The sequence below is a fragment of the Drosophila innubila genome (assembly GCF_004354385.1).
Source record: "Drosophila innubila isolate TH190305 chromosome 2L unlocalized genomic scaffold, UK_Dinn_1.0 4_B_2L, whole genome shotgun sequence".
NCBI lineage: Eukaryota > Metazoa > Arthropoda > Insecta > Diptera > Drosophilidae > Drosophila > Drosophila innubila.
The window spans coordinates 24,439,552-24,458,951 of NW_022995372.1; the positions used below are offsets into that span (position 1 = coordinate 24,439,552).

Below are 19,400 nucleotides of genomic sequence, written 5' to 3' on the forward strand. Positions count from 1 at the left end.
AAGGGCTGTGATAATGGGGACTATGAAATTAACTGATTCCACCACTGAAGAAAGTGTGAAAATTCCTCGCATACTTTGTGTGCATGAGATATTCTGAAAAATCCATTTTAAAAAAGAAGTCTAAATTTAATTTTGAAATAATATAACTCTCATTTTTAGTTCTCATAATAAAATTGAGAAGTGTATTTCGGAAATCTGCATATTTCGCCTGCTCAAAATATATTTGCATACAAAAATTTCTAACAATAATTGAAAAGTACTCGTAATTAATTATATGTTGATTATAAACATTTAAAATAAGAGTTATGTATATGATTTTCTATACACACTTTATTAAAATACGCAAAATAATAGAGCTGTTGTACCTTTAATTTATAGAGAATGCAATTTTCATTTTCGCACAAAAGACAAAAGTCTACTCGCAATGATATTTAATAAAAAGTAAAGATATATTAAAATTAAAGATATATTCTTGTTTTTTTTTTATTTACTTTTATTTTTGTAAGTCAAAATGTTTTACCTAAAGAAAAGAGAAAAATAAAGCTCCCTGCTGCAGTATAAATGAATATACAATTTCTACTTTTTTGGACACTACTCGCCTGGTATTTTCACACCATTTCTCTATAGCGAAAGTTTTTCTTCTCTCTACCAAGTAAAAAATCTCACAGAAAAACGCATTTAATTTGATTTTTTAAATTATAATAATGTATATTTAACTGGTTTATCACAAAAATGTATGTTAGCTTAAAGTGTAAATATGTATGTTTGTTGTGTTTTATGTAGAATTCTTGTTGATAATTTGTAGTAACTACAAAATCGCATTGAATAACACAATTTAAATATGGGCGCGATGCATTCATATAAATAAATATATATAAAATGTTTTGATTATAAATTAATTGTTAAGTATATGCTTAAAGTGTATACAAACTGTATTCGCCACGAATACAAATTATATATAAATTTCAAGGGAAATACAATCATGTATGTAATGTGTGTGTGTGTTCTTAAATTAATATTCGCCAAATAAACTTAGCTGTGCTGCATGGAACGAAAGAAACGTTTTCGATGTACATATATCATAGAAGAACCTTAAAGTGTAGACTAAGAACTACGAACATGCTCAGCTAGACTGACATTGACTTGGGTGGTGTCATTGCTAACTAACTAAATAATCGCATTTAGTTTTCAATTGTTATTGTTTTTGTAATTTTAAATAGAAAATACATTCTCCAGCTATAATTGGCAACGCGTTCTCATAACCATAATCTCAAGACGTTCTCAAACATTTGTGTCGTGTTTACGTTTAAGTATGTGTGTATATTTAAATTTAATTGATACTGACTTATTCTTTTATGTATATAGAATATATAATATTTGGCTTGTTTAATTTGTTGTTTTTGTTTTTAATACATGTCGCGCTCGGAAAATTGCTTGTGACTTTGAGAGACAAAATTGACTCGTTTATCGAACAGTGTTTTCCTAAGATCCTTTCCTAAATTACTTAAAATCTATGTACACAGTTTGCTGGGAAGAATTTTGTGGAGGGGGGTATTGAGCAAAAATTGTGTGCAAAACACGCTCTAAATTAAATCGTACGTCTGTATATGTTTCGTATGTAATGTGATGTTTTCATATGGCTTCGACTTGAACAGCTTCTTCTTGTTTAGGATGCTGCACGAGCAGCTGCTGAGGTGCTGGCACTGACATCCTCACATATGGTATGAAGTTTCTCCATCTCCGAACTGGTTACAATGTTAATCGAGCTAACCTTGGCACGCTGATAGGCCAAAACGGTATTCTCGCCCAGACACTTGCAACAAACATAGCCAATGAGGACGGCAACGCCTACAGTGAGAACACGCACCATGGGATCCACGTACATTTGAATGATTGCCCAGGCTGTGGCGCCCGTTACACAGATAAGAGTTATCAGTATAACTGTCTTCATCCAATGCTGTATGGTGAATCCTTTGTCCCACTCGAGTCTGTAAATAATTTAGAAACTCAATTAATGTACTCTCTTAATGATTATCTATAAGAATACCATAGATGGGGGTAAAAAAAACTTTTAATTTTTAAATCAAAATTTAAAAAAATTTATACTTTAAAAGAGCGTGGAAAATATTACAATTTTCTGTAAGGGAAATATGCAATTTCACCATGATTTCACCATAAAAATAACACCTTGAGTTTAATTATATTCAAAAATTAATGGTTATTTTTTTAATTTTATTTTTTGTTTAAAAGTAATAAGTAAAATAATAAAAATCAAAAATATTGCATTCCTTAATATTTTTTTTAGTTTAGGAAAACAGAACGAAAAATTAAGAAAAAATTTTTTTTAAGAATGTAAACTACTTTTGAATATTATTAATAAAAAATATTTTTTCATTTTGAATGTATTTCTAATTTGAACTCCCAAGTTTTTTCTCAATTTTATTTTGCTTTTTTTAAAATTTTATTCCTTGATTTTTGTTAGCTGTTTATTAACTTACTTTTTGGACTTTTCAATTTCGTAGGGATGCGCGCAGACCTTGCAGGAGAGCTGTGCCTCATTGTTGCTGCCACAGCTCTCGACCAGCCAGCGTTTAAGGCACTCGTGATGCACCGAACTGACATCGCCAGTGCAACGGCAGGGCTGTATAAGAGGTTCGGGCTTATCGCTATCATAGCATATCCAGCAATCCTTTTTGGTCAAGAATGTTTGTCCCTCCTCGGGTGACAACTTATTGCTGTCGGCATCGAGTGTTGGTATCGATGGATCGATTTGACGCGACAGCAGCTTGCGTGGATTTAATATCCAGAGCTGTTCCGGCGCCATACAATTCCACAGGCAGCAGGGGAACCACAAAGCGACACCAATTTCAGCAATGCGAAAGATGATATCATGCCAGTTTCGTGAATTGACAGGGACTCTGAAGATGAAATAGAAATGCAATTAGTTGATCACATATGGTTATGCGTTGCAAATTTTAATTTACACGGACATTATCGTGTAATACAAAATTCTGTTGGCGTTACAATTGAAATAGATACAGATAGAACTATCAAATTTGCTTTAAATTCCTTTCCACAAATAAGCATTACAAATTTTCTGTAAATCGTTATATGAATTTTTTTTTCTTTTTTTTTTTTTGGAAAGTAAAACATATTTTGTGTTTGCCAAGACAATTTAGGAAACAGTTAAATTTAAAAAAAATAAACTTATTTTTTCATCAAATAATATATCTAAATTTGCAACGTCCACAAAAAAAAAAAAGTTTTTTTATATTTTCTAGAAGTATATTAAAAGCATTTCTATCATTAAATAAAAACTTTTTTCAATAGATTTAAGGCCACATAAATAATCAATTTACTAATTCTAAAATATAAGATCGGTGCAGACTTCGTCCGCTATTTCATTTAATGAAATTACTAGTTTACAACTATGACAATATATATATATTGTTACTATTATTTAGTTTTTGAGTAACATTAATTGTTGGCTTAAGCTAATTTTTTATTTTGTTGTATAACCACATGAAAATTTGCAATCCTTTCACTCACTTGGTCTTCCAAAAATCACCCAACGTTTCAGAGGTCAGAAAGCCCACAATCACAATGAGCATTATTGCCTGACTCAGCAGTCCAAAGCGCGATTGATGCAACTGGGAGGCATTCACAATTGCCTCGCTGGGTCCGAGGATTTTACCCGTCTGATCGTAGACAAATCCACCACGTAGCTTAAAGAAGACTTCGACGCCATAGATCAAAAAGAAGATGACGACAATTAAAAGGAGAATGGCATAGCAGCCATTGAAGATATGCGCATAATCACGACGTTCCGAGTTGATCAACGAACTGAAGACCTCGATGCCGTAAAGGCTGTACAGGAAAAAGTTGAATGCCACGAAACCAAGGAAGCTCTTGGACAGAAACTGCGACTTCTCCCAGCGTATGTCGCGCAGGTGAAAGATCTGAAATAAATAGCAAGTGTGAGTAAATATCAAGTATACGTAAATACACATTTCAAGTCAAGTGCGCACGTACCGCGTCTTTCAAACGTACTCACAAAACTTAATTAATGGACGCGATAAATTGCGGTCGCCTATCAAAGCGCACTCTTGCGATATGGCAAACATGTCGAACAAAAACAATTGAAATTAAAGTAGTGAGTACAAGTGCACCCAATTCTAAGAACATTTGATGTAGTCAAAATGCGGGAAAAACAGAATTAAATCAATATAATTCTCTTATTGCTTGTGAGTAAAATAAGAGACAGAATTTAAATCGAATATACTCTTTCTACTTTATTCTCTAATTATGATAAGATAACACATGTTAAATAAAGATACTCTGGCATTGTTGTTTCGAAATCTTTAGATTAGATTTGTCTAAAAATTAGCACAATTGCCATATTTATAATTCTCTTTAACAAAATACTTTAATACTTTTTTGCTATTTTGCTTGTGATGTTGCGTATCTCAAATGTATTTTATAGTGTACATAATATTCCTTTTCCCTTTGTTCTATATTTAAGATATGAATCGTGTTTACCGTTCTGAAAAGTTTCTGTGTTTAAAGCCTAACAAATTGATAAAAAAAAAAGTGTGAAATAGTTATTTCGCCACAAGCAAAGTATTAAATTTCGTACTAAATAAATTGACACAATAAATCTATGTCAAAAGTAAAGCAACTGATTTAAATATATGTTTATATTTAACAATATGAGATTATAAATGTATATTTTAATTTCAAAAAGTTTTAAAATAGTTAGCTAGTTGATAAAACATATGTTTTTGTTTTCAAGTATCTAAAATCTATTAATGTGAATATAACAAGCTGCTATTTAAAAAATATTTAAAATAAGAAAAGAGTCGTGAGAAAATGTGAGAATTTTAAAATGAAAAACGTTTGCTTTCAAGAGTTATTATTCTATATGAAAAAGTTAAATAAAGCTAATTCAGATACATTTATTTTGAAATATCAACAAGGAAAATTGAACATCTTGAATTGAAATTTGATTTTTAGAGTATATAAAAATAAAAGAAAGGTCGCTAAACCAATGAAAAAAAAATCCATTACTTAAAAGTAATTATTTCGTTATCTTGTAAATTAAAGAGAAAATATGAAAATGAATTCATCAGCCTTCATAAATGTTGACTCACCTCAGCCCACATGCAGACGATGAGAGAGGCGCATGTCATGAGCAGCGGATAATAGGCGGACATCAAAGTAACAGCCCATTGAGGCTGTAAATCCAGCTGAAATAGAAAGAAATGCACAATTCATCAATATATATAGAAAATAACGAATGGTAATTCAATTGAGAACTTACCGGTGTGGTGAAGTAGGCGCCACGCAATGAAGATGCCACAAAGACCATGAAATAGAGTAGTTTTTGTGTTGTGATGCGACAGGCGCGTAATATCGAGGGTTGTTTAAGGCGTTGATACTCGGCCACAATGCAGATGAGCAGCTGGATGACCGAGACGAGAGCCACCACATAGAAGATCGTTGAGATGCCGGCATAATACGGCAGATTGAAGAAATTGCATTCATCGCCCGCATAACGAATGTCACAGACGCAGGTGTTGTTAACACAATCACCTCGTCCGGAACAGCTCAGATCGTTGTCCGGCGTAAAGGGGCCGTAGACGCCGACGCCGGGCGCCTTGCTGTGTCCAGAGTTACGCATCTTCACCGCGTCCAGCGGCGATTGCAGGACTCGCTTCGAGCAACGCATTAAGGTGTGAAAACTGGGTAGCATTCTATATTAAATTAGCTGCAAATCAGATAGAAAGAGATACAGATACATTTAGTTGTGGCATGACAGCTTAATTAATTAAATATCAAGGTTGCAAATCGATAAACCAATAATTTAGACCGGTTCTGCATAAACAACAAAGACGACGTCAACAACGACGACAAACACCCTTTTGTCATTTGAATAAACATTTGGGTCTCGCCTCAGGTCGCTAAAAACAAATGCAAATACGTTTACACATGCAAATACATATAAATAATACATGTCTGTATGCATAAGTGTCTGTCAAAGCGCCGTCTTAGGGGTATTCACTAAAGCAACTAAAATTATTTTAGCTTATTTCACATGCAAAATTTATTTAGTTTAATAATGTAAAAAAGTCGTTTTAAATTTATATTGATTGCGTTGGCAATAGTCTATATAAGTCCTAAAGATTCGCCTTAAAAATCATTTGTATATTTAAATATTTCCTATTTCTCCAGTGTAGAATACATTTTTTCACTTTTAAAAATGGTTTGTTTTTACTAACTATTTGTTTTAAAAAGCACAAGACAGCTATATGTATCTAAAGAATATTAAAAAAAAAAAACTACTTATTATGTAAAAAGTCGAGTATATTTATTTATTTTCAGCTGACTGTCCATTTACCTATATTAGTACTTCTATTTTCCCGGTTATAAGCGTTACAGTTACAAAATTTGTTTTGTTTTTAATTGTAAAACTAATTTATAAGATCAATCAAAAAACCTTAGCTTAAAATCTCAACTTTAGCCAGCGTTGACAAAACTAGGTTCTTTATTGACCTCAAAAATGTCTTATTTCACAGAAGTTAATTAGAAAACTATTTTCCAAATTTGATGTACATTATACTATGTTTTTACATATTTGCTCCATTTATGTATTTATTTAAAATTTTAAATAAATATAAGAATTTGGAAAGAAAATAAAAAAAATAAATTGTGAGATGAGGGTCTGATTTATTTATGAATGCTCTTGGGAATGTAGGGTGGGTATTCCACATTTCAAAGCTGATTAGAAGCCTCCACAAAATTGGCAACAATATAATAATTATACCTACAAAGTGCAGAAAAGGAATGGTGAAAATGTTGCTTATGGCTTCACGATAAAGCTGATGGTGATTTCTAAGTCACCACTCAAAATATGTACAAACAAAGTCAGACATACATACATATATATTTAGAAAAAGAACGATTGACAGAGAGAGGAGCGAGGCAAAGAGAGCATCAGGGAATAAAACCGAGACCAATAAAGGTTACGGTTTCGGTTCCGGTACGTCCCGAAATAACTATTTCGGTAACAAATCAATTTTGAAGCATTTTACAATATTAAGATGTCGTTTTATAATAAATATGACATCGAAATAAATAGGGCAAAACTATTTTTTTTTAACAAATATTTGAATGCAGAATGAATAAAGAGGCCAAACCATGATCAAAATTACATTCCGCTTGAAGATCGGTTCAGATTTGACCAAATTATGACAGTTTGAAGTTGGTCAGACTGCGGATTTAGCCACTTTACAAGTCCAAATTTTTGCTCAATTTGGCATGATTTTTTACAAAAAAAAGAAAGATCACAGAATCAAGTTTAAAGTGTTGTTTTATACTAATTACGATATCAGGAGTTGATTAAAAGTGAAAACTTGAGAATTAAAATTTTGAGTTTTCGAAATTTCAAAGGGGGGACCCTTAGCATCGAAATCAATATCTAGAGTAAAATATTTTTGTATTAAATTAAATAAAATCTAAATGCAGAATGCATTTTAAGGCCAAATCAAGACCAAAATGACATTTCACTTAAAAATCGGTTCAGTTTTGATCAAGTTATGACAGTTAGAAGTTGGTCAACTCTTTAACCGTACCGGTACAAACGTTTCGGTTCTGGACAGAGAATTCATTTCGGTTACGGTCTCAGATCCGATATTAAAAATGAAACGGTTAGTTTTGGTTAACGTTTCCGATATTATTCCCTGATATTAATGCCTGGTTTGCACTTGACACCCCCGACAATTAAATGATGGAACTGAAACTGAAAATGAGCTGACAACTGAACAACTGGTCAAGCAATCAACTGGACAAGTCTATTGAGTTTATCAATTGTAATGCATGACACGTCTCTGGATATAAACTTTGTGATATGCTTAAAGCTGTACTTAGAGTTATGTACATATGTACAGTTTATATATATGTATGTAAATATATTATTGAGCATGCCTTGAGTCTGTCACATGGCTTTTTAAGTATTGCTATTTCAGTTATAAGCTATAAAAATAATTATAATTATTTTTTATGGCTTTGCAATGCCGTTTAGCGCTCGTTTCATTTCTACCTACTGATAAGAGTTTACTTGACACGAGTACGCCTGCACCTTATTTTAACGGAAGTTTAATGACCGACAATTTCCCTTTTGGGAATGCTTTAAATTTTAAAATATTTAAGAGCTGAGTTTCACACTTAAAACAAACTATTTGTTTGGTTTATAGGGGCGCGGTAAAATGTGGTAAAATGTACTTTGCTAGTTAGATCAAACAATATTATCAACATATTTAAATATAGCTTAAGTTGTTTTAAGTTTTCTAATAAGTTCACTTAATAATATTATTAAGGGAAAATATATAAAAATATCAACTTAATTTTTAGTTTCCGAAACATATCGCCTGATTTTTGCCAGTTTATCAATGCATACAGAAATTTTTTTAAATGTTCGGTAAAAAAGCAAAAAAAAGTGCAAGAAAAAGCAGCGCTGCTTTTGATGATTACTTTGGGGATGACGTGTTTAATCACAATGATTATATTAATATATTAATATGTTTAGTTGAAGTAAATGGAATGTGCACAATTGAATTTGTATACATTGACTAATAAAATAATTTGTTTATTTTGAACAAGATCAACAATAAATACACATACTTTTCAAAAAAAAAAAAAAATGAACGTTGTTTTCATGCATACACAATTATTGTTTTATAGTTATCCACGAGATTTTGGCAAACAACAAGCAGAATAAAGCCATAAATAAAATGTTAATGCAATGCGAATGTGAATGTGTAGAAATGTATAAGTGTATTTGTTGTTTATAATTATTTTTTTATTTGCTTTTGCTTCCTAGAAGAACTTTAGCAGCAGGCGACGGCGATAAGATAAAGCCTCAACTTGTACCAAAGTCAAAAATAAAGCAGAAACAGTTAACACTCAGGCAGGTCTCGTCTTAATGTCTGATAGGGCTTTTGATGTAACAGGGGCGTTACATGATGTTTTTCAGACCGGAACTAATAAAGTGGAAGAAAGGGCCAAAGCTTTTCAAAGAGAAACCGAAAAAGATAGAAAAAGTTGACACCCACCATTTTAGTGTTTATCGTACATTTTTGTTTTGTTCACAATAACAAAAACTTGTACTTGTAATACTCGGTAAGAGACGTCTGCAGCGTCCCTGACATTTTCACCAGTTTATTGCGGTTATGAAGCAATGTTTGTCACATTACAACCACCCAAAAATAAAAATAAAAGTAGCACAAATAGCACATACAAATGCGACGAGTATGGGTTTTATTATTTTCTATATATATGTATTCTCTATAGATACTCGCAATAAGGTATTTATGAGTTGCTTGTTTTTTTGTTTGTTTGCAAGCACGCACACACACATACAGTCGCACTAGTTTTATATACGCGTGCCGCAACGAAACCGAACGATCATAACGCGATGCCGATTCTGCTTACACTAAAAGAGAGACCTGTTGCGATCCAGGCTGTTAACACTCACTGTTAGCGGTGAGCGTAGGCAATTAACTTTAATACAAACTTAACAGACTATTTAACATACACCTGTTATAATACGTAAAGGAGTATATTACAGTATTAGAATCAAGGGATTTTACAGTACTATGGAAAATATGAAATATTTTCCACAATTTATCAGACAGTTCATTTTACATTTCCCTTATCTCAGTTTGTCTCTCTGGCTGTTAAATTTCGCAGTGCGTATCGCAAGCAGACGCTCTGTTAAGTAAACAATTGCTTTTAACGGTAACATTAACATTGATATACTCCGAACAGAGCGTGTAAGGCAACATTCACATTAACATTAAGAAGACATAGCAAAAAGACATACAGTAGTTTAAAAACCGATTAATTAATTAGTTTTGTTTATACACACATCCACATATAGATACAGATACAGATACATAAATAAATATGTACAGGGCGCGACGTATGTGTAAACACAAAACCCGTTTGGCCGTTTAATAAATTTAAAATTGAAATAAATGTTCGCGTCCGATCTGCAAACGTTGAATATAAATTGCATGTACTCATGTACATATGTTTGTATGTATGTATATATAAATAAATGTTGTATTTATTTTGTTGCAACTTATAACAATCGCATGATTTTAACGCTTCGTTTTTCGACAATTAAAACTGCCATTTTTCTTGCCATCATAATACATAATAAATTATGCCAAAATATGTGCTCTGTGGAAATGTATGAGTGAGTGTGTGGAGAAACGAGGGTAGTAATAAAAATCATAGAGAACAAATGGAATCTAAGATGGAATTGTATTAAATCTTAATTTAATTTGTATTATATCTAAATAATATATATTATTAGGACTGAAATGATTTAAATATAAACTCATTAATAAAATCTGAATAATTAAGCATTCAAATCTTAATAAAAGCCAATCAAAAGTATTTTAAAGATATATCACAGATTAAGTGTAATAATAAGAAGTACGTAAATTAACTTCAAGTGTCCTTTAAACCTCACTGCTAACTTAAATAAAATAAATTTATAAGTGTCCCTCTCTTACTTAACATAAATGAATAATTTATTAAACAAATGTATGTATTATTTATTTCACAAATGGTCAAGCATTGAGCAAAAAATAAAAGGAAACAGATACAAAAACAAAATAATAACAACTTCAAAGCAAAAACGAGTTTTTGGCGCCCGCAGATGAGTTACAATAGACTGGTTTTTTTGGTCTATGTTGCGCTCTACGTGTAAGTAGCTCATCGTAGACCGTGCGTTTTACTCAGCGCGAGAATGAGAGCCAATAATAAACTTTTGTTGAGATTGAGAGAAGTTGTGACGTTCAGGGTCTGCGGTTGAACGAACGATCGTGTAAGTTTTTCAACATACATACGTATAAACTTAAAATATAGATCTTGTCACGATACCAAAAACTCTTTTATAATTGCAGATTTTTTTTCTAGACACGTTTCCTTTCATTTTTTTCAATACGTGCTCTTGAATTTAACGCTCCCCTGCAAAGTAATAATGCACGACTATAAAGCCAAGGAATATATAATTATAATTTAATTGTTTTAAACTTTGAGGTAGCCACACGCAAACTCAAATGGTCAAGTAGGCTGGGCGTGTCCAATACCGCCCACTTGAGCAAGGCAGTAAAGAAGCATTTTAAGGGGCGTGGCTGTGATGGGGCGAGTTTAACCATTAACAGAATATCTATTACAAAACCTGATTTATAAAATTTAATCTATACAATAAACCTGTTGATTTAACCTAATTTTTTTAATTTTAATTGTCCCAAATAAATGCGAATATTAAAGTGTTAACTGTGTTACAAAAATTAAAATAATATCTAGAATAATAGAACAATTTAACATTTGACAGTTAACATTCTGTTAACCTTGTATTCTGTTTTGTTCATCTTCACACAGTTTATCAGCATCATCATAACCATCTTATTCACGATAAGAAGTAGCAGTTTGTGACCCCTAATATTTTCCTATTCGATCCCATGACCCCTAATTTATTTTTGTATGCCGAACAACAAAATAATTAGAATATTTATATAGTATGTAGATGTAAATTTATACACACGACAAGTCAATTAATTGGTTTTTAGCTGATATTTATTATTTTTATTAAAAGAATTACTCAGGTGCAAACTGAAAGGTGTTTACTTGACGCGATACACGAACATCTTAAATTCAAATCATAGTTAAGGTATACGCTATCAGAAGAATGGTCTACATACTGATATAGCGAGAGATAGCTGTTGTATCAGATAAGAGAAGGAAAGACGATTAACAAAGGCCTTACAAGGTGACAAGACAATAACGCAGTTAGTTGTTGTTTAAAAAAAAAGAGATAATTTAAAGCAAAATTATTGGCTAAGTAAAAAGTTGTATTGGTAGTAAAATATATTACGTAGTCTATTAAAAAACAACAACCACTTATACATATTATTACTCATGACTAATGTGTAAATAATAAGAACACAACGTAATGATATTGAAAGATAGTATTTGTATATTCGAAACTCTGAATTGGAAATAATAAACTTTATAAACTTTTTCATCAAAATAAAAATGCTTAAATTTCTATATAAGATATTTATAATATTTAAAACTGTTAATCGTATCAACAGTATACATATATAAAGTCGGATTCTTGTTGAATTTACAGCTATAAAAAAAAAACTTCAAAAAAGTTTATAAAAGCATGCCACAGCTAAAAATTATTTCAATTACTAAATTTCGAAAAGTGAAAATAAAAAAAAAACACTTTTTTTTGTCTGTACTCTCGATTTAAATATAAAACAGAAATTAACCTAAAATTACGCAAGTATAGAACAGCTTCTGATTGCTTAGTGCGATATGAAAAAGGTTTAATCATCGCAGTTTGACGCATGCAAGAAAAATACTAAAAACGATAGACTCATGCGTATTTAGTTATTTATATACTCACATTGCAGGGACTAGGTACTCGTTTGGGTTCATTGATGGCGCTGAAACTCATTGAAGAGGGCGAGTTGTGCTAAATGCAACTAAATTTCTGAGCGACAAAGTAATCTTAGCGTAAGCTGCAAGAGAGTTATATTAGCTTTACTTTTGTACATATTTATTTATACGAAAAAACCTGAAGCAGAAACGTATATAAGGAAAATTAAACCAAGGTAAGGCAAGAAAATCAACCGGGAAACGAAGGACGTTGCCGACTTATTGGCATTTTGTGGAAACACATTCGTAACGATGATGGTTAACACTTTCTTTGGATTGAAAATAAATAATTTAAACTAAGAAAATAAAAATAATTTAAAAAATACATATTTTTGTTTATTTTACTAAATTAAGTTTCTTTAAATTTTTTTATTTTTTAAATTTTTTAATTCAAATTTATAGCTTCCTGAAGCCAACTCAGTCAGACGATTTATAAAGCAATTTATGAGACTCCCCAAAAAAGTTTTATAATTTCTAAAAACTTGAACACTTTTCAAGCAATTCACTTAGTATTTTGTACCATAAGGTCAATATTATTACTTCCCAGATCGGGAACAATTAAATTCCAAACCGGAACTCACACATTATAATTAATACAATGATTCATCAAATGCAAGCGTCATGAATAAGCTAATATGCACCAGGTAAACATTTTTTCTAACACAGTGGAAATAATTGTTTCTGCCAACATACACACATATTTCACATAAAGTTAGTCAAGTACTTGTTTTGACAAAATGAATATCGGAAAATTTTGCAAATTAATACATTTTGTTGATTTTTATTTATTTTGTAATTTATTAATGTATTTATTGTTGCAATTGTGTGGAATTATTTTTAAAAACCCAAACAAACCCACGTAAACATATTTTTTATTGTCACCAAAAGGTAGAATACGAAAAGACAAGCGTGGTAATTTTATACGGCAGAAGGCAGCTAAGTGAGTGTCACATTTACATTTCATCGGGGCAAGAAATCTGGGCATAAATTTCAAACGCGTGGCACGTCGCGTCGGTGACATGTGAGAGAGAATTACAGAGAAAGAGAGAGAGATAGAAAGAGAGGAAGAGGTACAAAGAACGAGGCCGTGTGATAAATGTAAATTAATTGTTACCAGTCTTTTATAGCCAAGTTGCAAGCAGAGCGAAACAACGCGAACTGATGCACTGACCTGCCCTCAAATTGAAAATTGCGAGCGTTGCAATATAATCATAAGCGTAAGCAACAGAATTGTGCAAAAAATCAAATTTAATAAATATACAAGTACATATACACATAAATATTTATAAAAATGTGTGTGTGTGTGTGCATGTGCAGTCAATTAAGCTGATTCAACAATTTTAAACTGAAATGCCTTTTGAGAGATTTCAGATCATCATTGCGTGTGACGAGCAATTGGAAAGTGAAAATGGATGTTGAACTGTTGCCAAATCAAATCATATGACAAACGCTTCCCGCAAAGTTCTAAACAAATTTAATATAATATATGTACATTTACTTTGCATTACCAGGAAATAAATACATTACGAAAGTTTCGCTCCTGTGGAATCTTTATATTAAAATTCTGTATTAGATAACTTTAGTAAAAATATTTATATAATTTAAGAAAGTTACTATTGTCTTTCATATTCATGTTATTATTTTTGGTTATTCATTTTTTATTCTAGAATTTCTTATAATATTTTTATTTTCTTCATTGCTAAACAATAGATATGTATAATATTTCTGATTTGACTTAATTTTTAATTGTTTGAACTATTTAAATATCAGAATTACTATCCCTAAAAATGTTAAAAACTAATAACATTTTTCGTTAGCAATTTGACATACATAATTCATATGGAACAGACATTTTATATTGTTTTTAGCACATACAATTTGTGAAGTTAATATCCCATTACTATATAGCAAGTGCGCTTAGTGAGCTTTTGCTTCGTTGTTGATGTTGTTGTTCATTTTTATTGTTTGTCATAAGCGGAATACGTTTGGCTCGGTGCACGAGCACCTAAAAATAAACATTTTTAGGTGCATGTAAATAAGCAAATGAAAACGAAAGACAGATACGAAGTTAAAGTTGTGCAGTTGGAGAGAGGGAACGAGAGAGCAGCCTGATACGGTAATTACTATTTGGGTCCGTAAATGACAACAATAAAAGCTTTGCAGCGCAAAAAGCTAATTTGAAAGTGAATGAACGCACGGGCAGACACCAATAACAACACAAACAAACAAACACATACACTTTTGCATATGTATGCAAAATGTGAAGTGCTTAACCCTTGACAGCCCGCTTGGCATGAAATTAGTTGATGAACGTAAAAGCCTTTGACATTAATTAATATTAATCACCTCATACTATCCGGTGCTTAAGTTAAATTTAGTTGCAAGTAACTCTGTCGTCTGACACAATCATTGTGTTTATTTTGTTATGGTTATTTTGCGCATTTATCCAAAGTATACAAGAGGGTTAAAACTTATCGTTACTTGGATGAGTGTACGCTAGGTACATTCTAAGTGCAGCTGCACCTAAAACGCACAGCCAACCGAGTGCAGAAAAACATTGCAGACAGCTGAAAGCCCGTAGGTTTAAAATGTGAATTGAATAAGCATGACTAAGGTATGTATATATGTACATAAGCATGACTAAGGTATACATATATGTACATACATGTATAATGCTTGCGCCAGGTAGGATAGACCCTCCCCCCACCACTACAGTGAATTATTAAGTAATTGGGGCACGCGGAACTTTAAGAAGCCATAAACTGATAGTTCAGCGATTAAGAATTGCGTTTGCAAATATGTTTTACTTACCTTGCAACAAATTCCAAACAATAATATCCACAATTTCTTTAGTAGAAAACAAAGTGCACCCACACACACACGCGCACTGATATACACACATACAATATTACCAGCGTCACAGTTTGATATTGTATTTATTATTAAAATGCTTTGCTTTTTGCTTCTTTCACAGTTTTATTTTTCACATTTTATTTTGGCAAGCTTAATTAGTTCTATGTTTATAAATATAATTCGAAATTATGACGCTTTTATTCTTTCTGTTCCGGAGACTCGCGCAACCAAAGTTGCCAACTTTTTACACGATTTACAAATGTAGAAGCAGTGCTGCCAACTTGATAGGCGATTTACAAATCTAGCAGCAGTGCTGCCAGCCTATTAGAGAAGAAAATAGCTATTTCTGGCTGAAAAGCATCAAAATTTATTTTTGGGTGCACTTATGTCCAGCTTAGAAAAAAATGTAAATAGCAAAACATAGCTAAATATATATTTAGAATAGCCAGTTTTGAAAATAGCCATAACTTTTTATAAAATAGCTACACAGAATGTTACAGCACATGTAACTTAGCATTTGCTGAAATGTTAATAACAGTGAGCACTACATTTTCTCTACAATATATCCGTTAAAAATCTTATTATTTAAAATATAATTTTCTTTATTTAAAAAAGTGATAGTCAAAATTAAAAACTGGAAATGTTTATGAGTTTCTTAAATCTGTAACAATTATTACTTGGTTTATCAACTTCTTCAATAGAAAAAAAAAAAAATTGTTGATTTTATTTGTTTTAACCAGGGAATAACGCCGTAACCGATATCGGAACCGTTCACCGAAACTAACCGCTTAATTTTTGGTACCGTAACTGAAACCGTAACTGAAATTAAACGAAACCGAAACGCCGATACTGTTGTAGAAAAGTCAAATAGTTGACAAACTTCCAACTGACATAACTTGAAGAAAACTGACCCGATTTTAAATCGGAATGCCATTTTGATCATGATTCGGTCTCTTAATTCGTACTGCATTTAAAAAATTCTATTATTTTTCGACCGTCATAGCTATGGTTCCCCTTTGAAATTTAGAAAGAATAAAAATTCATGTCAAAATTAAGAAATATTTTGACTTGTTCTGTCATAACTTTGGCAAAACTTTACCGATTTTCAAGTGGAATGTCATTTGGATCATGGTTTGGCATCTCAATTTACTCTGCATTTAAATTTTACTAAATTCGTGATGTCATATTCATTATAAAACGACACCTTATCCTTTTAAAATTTTCGAAATTTATTTGGTGTGCCGTTACGTACCGGTACTGATACCGAAACCGAAAGAGGAAAACTGAAATAGAACTTTATACCGAAATAGTGGTTTCGGAAGGTAAAGGATCAGAAACCATAACTTTTATTGATTTCGTTTTGATTCTTTGGTTTTAACTATTACTTTATTCTGTATTATTAAATTTTTCTGTTAAATATTGTTTGAACTTATGAATAATGTATTTGGTTTAATAAACGTATTAATCGATTACCCTGCTCCTATCTTAGCCACAATCGATAGTACTTTTCGAAAATCCACGCATCGTACCATCCATTATTTGAGAATTATTTACAGGAGAATGACTGTGATTATGTTTTTTAAGATTTTCACGACGGGTAAATGTCTTTGGGCAACGGTTACATTGAAAAGGTCGTTCGCCTGAATGGATTCGAAGGTGATTCACTAGATGGGTGCTTTGGATGAATTCCTTGTGGCAGTAGAGGCATTTGTAGGGTCTTTCACCAGAATGAAGGCGCATATGCCTTTCCAGATTATCGCTTTGACTAAAGCTCCTCGAGCAGTAGGAGCACTTAAAAGGACGCTCGCCAGAATGGACACGACTATGTCTCTCGAGATCCCCCCGGCTTGGAAAACTCTTTGGACAGTTGGCACATTTATACAGGCGATCCAGAGAATGAACTTTACTCTCTTTGATTTGATCTGTTTGGCTGAAAATTGTCTTTTGATGCTGGGATAATTTGCATGGCATCTCGTTAAAATGAGTACGAAGATGTTCCTCAAGAAGAGATTCATCGGAAAAGTTTATCGAACAGTGGGTGCACTTGTGGGAATGAATCCGCATGTGATTCATCAGATGACTGCTCTGGGTGAAGGCCTTCTGGCAATGGGAGCACTTGTACGGTCTTTCGCCCGAATGAATCCGTACATGCTTGTCCAGATTACAGCTCTGGGTGAAACTCTTCTCGCAATACACGCATTTGTATGGACGCTCGCCGGAATGGACGCGAATGTGCCTGGTAAGACTGCCGCGAGTGGTAAAGACCTTTCCACAGTGCGGGCACTTGTCGGGATTATCATCATTAGTGTGGATTAGGGCGTGTACCATCAGATTTGTCTTGTTTGGAAATATCTCATCGCAAATATCACAACGATGTTGCGTCTCTAGATTAACACTGGATTTGCTGCCGATGTCAAAGTCATCTTTTGCTGGTTCAGGATACGAATCTTCTATAACAAATTCTTCGACTTTTATTTCTTCCACTTCCATTTTACACAACGTCTTCAAATCCTGCCAATTCCCGCCAAAGTTATCCTTCTCCCGCAGCAGCGCACAAAAGTGCTGATGACTCTGCTCGCATCTTCGCTTGAAGTGAATTGCATTTTTTGCATCCAGAACGCAGGATAAACAAATCTGCTGTGGTAAAGAATCATCGGACCGCACATTACAATCGACGAATTCGTTCAGAATTTCCGCCAGACAGAGTTCCCGCTCATCCGTCAGCTCGCGCTGCCCGAATATATTCACAAGTGTTCCAGCGCTGCTTATGCAGACGCGACAAACGTTTTCCATGCTATATACTAAATTATTCTCAATAATTTCTCTCTTGTTTACGTTTTGTATATTAATTTTATTCTTTATTGTGAGACGCAGAAAGCTTGCGATAAAATACAGAATTTTAGGCAATAGAAAATACTGGAGAAACTTTGAAAAAATACTAATGGCATATGCCATTACATTTGAGGGGTGGCAGCGCTAGATTTTGCGACATCAGCCACAGCTGCCACACTCGGCGCTTTTGCGCCAAAACTGGCTCTTAATTTTCCAGTTGGCGCAATGGTACTTTTTTATTGGAATTGGCTTATTTTTAGTTTTTAAAAAATATTTAGAATATTTAGGACTAAATAAAAAGTAATAATTTGGTTGATACAGAAAAATTTGTTCGTTTCAATGAAATTGGCTCTTTTTTAATAAACAGTCTCTTTTTAATCATTTTTTTTTTTTTTTGCGCATTTATGTTTTATTCAGTGGCAACCGTGACGTCAGCCTTCATTTTAAATATACAATATCGTTTTTTAATAGACTACACCAAACTGCTTGTAAAAGTCTGAAGCCATTTAACAATTTTAGATTCTTATTTCTTTCATGAACATTAATTTACATATTTAAATTTCATTGGAATTGTGTTCAAGTTTGCTTAATCTTGTGCGTTTTGAATGTGACTTTGGTTTGGTAATCGGCATTCTTTGGCGACATTTAAAGCGTTTATGATGATTTAAAGTACCGATTATAGCAAATCTTTTCAGGCAATCGTCACATTTGAACGGACGTTCGACTAAATGAGTAGCCATGTGATTTTTAAGATGCGTGTCTTTTGTGAAACGATAAGTGCAATGGGGACACGGTAACGGTCGATTGCTGGAATGTACCTGAATGTGTTTTTGCAGCATATCGTTAGTCCTGAATGACTTTTGGCAGTATTTGCATCTGAAGAGTTCTTTGCTGAATTTAGGGATATTATGATCTTTTAGCTGTGTGCAGTTGATCGGTTGAAGAGCCGAGTGGGCAAGGATATGTTTTTTCATGGTTGATTTCCAATAAAAGGCCTTCGGACAATGGGGACATTTGTAGGGTTGTTCCCCAGAGTGAACAACAACATGATTATGGAGTCCTGAGCGTGATTGATAACACTTAAGGCAGTAAGGACACTGTTTGTGATCACGATTGTAGTGACTTAGAGAATGTAGAATTAGCTTTGTATTGTTGGGAAATCCCCTGCCGCAAGTGTCACAGAAATGCGTAATGAG

General features: G+C 32.7%; 2 protein-coding genes across 3 annotated transcripts; both read right to left on the reverse strand.

The window, feature by feature from the left end:
* Positions 1-1,390: 1,390 nt before the first annotated feature.
* LOC117780812 lies at positions 1,391-15,465 on the reverse strand. 2 transcript variants are annotated; one of them, XM_034617478.1, is made up of 6 exons: positions 15,331-15,465; positions 5,321-5,767; positions 5,151-5,246; positions 3,550-3,959; positions 2,499-2,918; positions 1,391-1,988 (listed from the first exon to the last, which is right to left on the reverse strand). In XM_034617478.1, exons 2-6 carry the CDS (start codon positions 5,750-5,752, stop codon positions 1,667-1,669), a joined length of 1,680 nt encoding a protein of 559 aa, XP_034473369.1. In that variant the 5' UTR covers positions 5,753-5,767; positions 15,331-15,465; the 3' UTR covers positions 1,391-1,666. The 2 variants fall into 2 exon arrangements, with proteins under 2 accessions (XP_034473369.1, XP_034473368.1); XM_034617477.1 differs by lacking the exon at positions 15,331-15,465 and adding an exon at positions 9,111-9,479.
* A 1,271-nt stretch (positions 15,466-16,736) lies between these two features.
* On the reverse strand, positions 16,737-18,340 carry LOC117781856 (zinc finger protein 501-like). Its single transcript, XM_034618729.1, has one exon. The coding sequence runs from the start codon at positions 18,325-18,327 to the stop codon at positions 16,858-16,860; it is 1,470 nt and encodes a 489-aa protein (XP_034474620.1). The 5' UTR covers positions 18,328-18,340; the 3' UTR covers positions 16,737-16,857.
* Positions 18,341-19,400: the final 1,060 nt, after the last annotated feature.